The sequence below is a fragment of the Macadamia integrifolia genome, chromosome 6 (genome assembly GCF_013358625.1).
Source record: "Macadamia integrifolia cultivar HAES 741 chromosome 6, SCU_Mint_v3, whole genome shotgun sequence".
NCBI lineage: Eukaryota > Viridiplantae > Streptophyta > Magnoliopsida > Proteales > Proteaceae > Macadamia > Macadamia integrifolia.
In genome coordinates, this window is record NC_056562.1 from 34,148,821 (window position 1) to 34,153,023 (window position 4,203).

Below are 4,203 nucleotides of genomic sequence, written 5' to 3' on the forward strand. Positions count from 1 at the left end.
TTTTTTGCGCTTATGGTGCAGATTAGCTTCACCTCATAAGAATACTAAATTTGAGAAAGCATTTTATATAGGGGTTCTCTGTTCTATATTTAAATGCCTACACAGACGGTGAAAACCCTTTATGCTAATTAATCCAAACAATTTATAGTCAAAAAAGAACACGAAAACAAACCAATTTGGGGTTATGTAAAATTATTAGTTTTTACATTCCCATGAACCATAAGATTTTAATAAGATATTCTGCAACAATGAACTGTAGGCACAGTTAATCACTAGAACATCTGCTTGATGGGGACTAAAAAATAGGGTTTTTATATTATTTTTACAGTTATGTGCTATTTGGTCAAATTCAGCAGAGCTTACCTTGCGAACTGTAGTAATTGAAAGACCTTTGCTTACAAGAGTGTCAGCAATCCACCCTCCTATATTTGCAAACACGGCCATAGTTAACCATGGTAAAACACAGAATAACCCAGACTCAGTGAGGTTGAACTTCAAAACCTGGACAAAGAAGGGAGAAGAACTAAGATACACGTTGCTCACTATCATCTTAGTTTATATTCTATTTGGGGGCTTTTCTATCAATCATAACATTGTGTTCTATCAAATACCATTACATTTGATTGTGCATATCATGTGCATGTGTTCACTACCTAAACAACAAAAAGCTGAGTTTGGAGCTGCAGTTACACAACACTAAAAACAGTAACTGTACTTCAAAAAGTCCATTGAATCATATAAACTTCATTTATTAAGCAAGTTGAATGAGTTCAGAAATTTCAGTAGAGGAGATATATCAATAAATAACAATAATAAAAATCCGCAAAGCATTCATCCTGCCCCTCCTCCGACCCAAATTAAAATCTGCACGTGAGATTAATAATTGAGTAATTGACCACGATTCTATTTGGTGTGAAACATTTTATCAACCACATATATTGTGTTTTCTGCTATTCAGCTTTCCAATTTTTATACGAAAATATGCCTAAATCTAATGTTCAGAATAAGCAATAAAAACAAAAATGTGAACCTGATTGTAGATGTAGAGAAATGATTTCTGAGAACTATGCAGAACATGCATCAGATGTCAATTCATAAGTCATGTATGTAAAATCGGTCCTTTTACCTATCCAAAAAAAAATTTACTCTACAACTTCGCTTGTCGGAAACCCTGATTCATGATCCAGGAAGGCTCTAAATATAACTCCAAGTGGTGAATCAACTGAGTTACATCCAACTTCTAACCTTCATAAATGGCCATGTGTTGTAGCCTACTAACTGCAAAAGTATGGCTGGAAGCCAAAGATGATGAGATCAGAATTTAAATTTATTTAATAGTTGTTATAATATTAGAAAGAAGTATTTTGAAAAAACCCACTCCATGTGTGCTTTGGCCATTCCAACATAATCTTTAGCTAGGGTAGAGAAAGTAAGGGAAAATTGTCTTCTAGTTGCCTTTAGGAAGTGTTGCTTTAAATTGTTTTGGAAGAATAGCTACAGGTTAGGTATCTATTAGGCAATGTTGACATATCAAAGACACCTCCTGCTAACAAACTATTATGCACCGGCCAGCAAGAACTGTCACTGATTATTTCAAATAAATGAAACTGATATAGTTATAAACTAATTCAAGTCCTGATTACCATCTATTCACCATTATATGTACACAATAATGGATAGATAGAGCTGATAAAGTTTCACATGTAGAAGAGATAATGATCATGGATAAGCCATGTTGTATGTCTGATCATGGGAAATTAACCGAGAAAGAACACAGAAACAGAAGATTTTTACTTATTTTGGCTATGTGCTTATATCCCTACACGAAGATAATCAAGAAAATATACTACTAAAGTAGGAGATTACTACCACTAGATCATTTTTTTTTGGTAACCTACCACTAAATCATATGCAGCTAATAACAAGAGTACCACGCAACCCAAGAAAAAATTCTCTTTCCAAAAGCAACACTCACCAAGCCCTCAATAATTTGATCTGCCAAAAAAACACCAGGCTTTAGTCTTATTCATTAATTTTCTAGGCCCCTAATAGCAATTACTCTCCCAAGAAAACCCTAAATGGTGGTTTTGAAGCCAAAAATCTCTCTGTATGTCACTGATAACAGCTTTCAATAAATTTCTACTAAAGTTATGGCCATACTTATGCTGTGTCAAATCTCAAAATGTAACAGGATTAGGATTAAGCCACACCATAACAGAATGAAATTCAAATTCTTCTGGGAGCGTTCTTTAAAGTATGTAATCCAACACCTGGTTATGGAAACATGGTGCCTTATTACACATGACAAAGTTGAAACTTATTTTCATTTTTCCATGCTTTTTAAAGTAGATCCTACTTCTCAAGAGTTTAATCACTAAATAGTTATGAATGTATCATCAAACTACATATTTTATCTCCAACTCTTGACAAGTTCAAATACCTGATTATAATATGTTGGCATCCACGTTAGAAGAATAAAAGTTCCCCAATTATGACAAAAATGGGAGATTATAAGAGCCCAAACAGGTGCTTTTGACAAAATTAATTTCCATGGAATGGCAGAAACAGGTTCCTTCAAGTCGCTGCCTCCCAAGATAAGCCTCTTTTCATCATCAGAAAGGTCTGGATCATCTTTTGGTGAGCTGTGTGCCTATGAAAAGCCAAAGAAGAAAAGGTAAATAAATTTCGGAGAAACTTCCATGAAACATCATTTGGAGCATCAGAGAGAGAAAGAAAGAGGATTTTATTTTGGGGCATCAAATAGTGTTGTTGCTTACCATTTTATTAAGAAAAAATAGTGAGAGAGAGTTTCTTAGACAAAAGACGAAGAGTGGAGACATATTTCTGCCTTTTTTTGATAGGATTTATTGCAAAAGAAGGAAAAACAAACAATCACAACACAGAAATCCAATGGTCTTCTATATTACAGATGGTTTCCTAGTTAAAATATTTCTGCCTGTTGAAGACATTGCAATGAATACTGCTAGAGGACAACTCATGCTTTCAACTAGGCCAGTATATTACAGATTTATTTTAGGTCAGAAGCTAGCATTTCTTTTCCCAATTCCAAAATCAGGTTCAGGAAAAAAAAATGTAAATTAACAAAGAGTATCACAGACTCACCTTATTCAGCCATAATGCAAACCAGATACTTCCTAGAGAACCAAAAGTGTAAAATACGGAGGGCCAGCCAAATTTGTGGATTAGAATAGGAGAAAAGGCCAGGCCCGTGACAGAACCGAGGTACATGCCACTGTATACAAATGCAAGGGATCTGCTTCTTTCAGATACTGGAACCCACTTTGAGAGTATATTATTCATAGCTGGCATAGCAACACCCTGAAAGAAAATATTTGATGAGCAAACCCACTCCTTAGCCAAGAAATTTAGGTCCATTAAAGTTCAAAACAGAAAAAGTAGAACACTCAAGCACCCATCATGGAAGCATCCTACGTTATAATTAAATCAAAATTATGTATAATGACAATAATTGAAAGAAATAACTCTGAGTCCTTGCTCTTCTGCTTGAATATATTTTCCATTCCCCAAAAAAAACCTCTGAGTCTGTGCTAGAAAGATTTCAGCTTTAAGCATGTACCTCTTTGTATAAATGATGGATGAATTTACTATGTATATACAGAGGAAAGTTTCATGGTGTTTGTTTTTGTTAATGACATAGTTTACTGATAAGACTAGAGAGGAGATATCAGGTTTGAAACATGGCAGAATTAGGTAATTACAGGGCTAAGATAAGCTGGACCAATAAAAAAATACGAAGTGCAATTTATGTATAGTTCGAACAAACACAAGAAACAGTTATGCTGCACATGTTTACAAGAAGAATGGATATAACTCACATGCATTGAATCATTCTTCAAGGTTGACCTCATTTTAGCGTTCCGGATCTACACTTGGTCGGTTCTTATGTCAAATATAATGAGTTTACAAGAGGGGGGGGGGGAGAAAGAATATTTAGAAAGGCCTGTCTTTGGTAGTTCATTTTTAAGACCTTTTTGTCTGAATAAGAATATAGGATTTATTGCGTTTCTATTCTGAGTAGAAATCTAGATTTTGTAGATAATTTCCTAGAGTATTATTTAAACTATACCTAACTCACCCCCCTCCCCCAAAGAAAAAGGGCCATTATATTGCAGTATAACTATTCCTTGTCGTCCCATAACTATGTGAAAGGGGTGTGGGTGG

At 34.7% G+C, this 4,203-nt stretch overlaps 1 protein-coding gene across 2 annotated transcripts in view; it reads right to left on the bottom strand.

Moving 5' to 3' along the window:
• LOC122082540 (ascorbate transporter, chloroplastic-like) overlaps positions 1 to 4,203 on the bottom strand; it is a 13,970-nt gene that overhangs the window by 4,341 nt on the left and 5,426 nt on the right. For both annotated transcript variants that reach the window (XM_042650174.1, XM_042650175.1), the window contains 3 exons: positions 3,124 to 3,339; positions 2,441 to 2,650; positions 364 to 501 (listed from right to left, as the gene is read on the bottom strand). In XM_042650174.1, the coding sequence (XP_042506108.1) occupies positions 364 to 501; positions 2,441 to 2,650; positions 3,124 to 3,339 (564 nt within the window). The remainder of the gene's footprint in view (positions 1 to 363; positions 502 to 2,440; positions 2,651 to 3,123; positions 3,340 to 4,203) is intronic.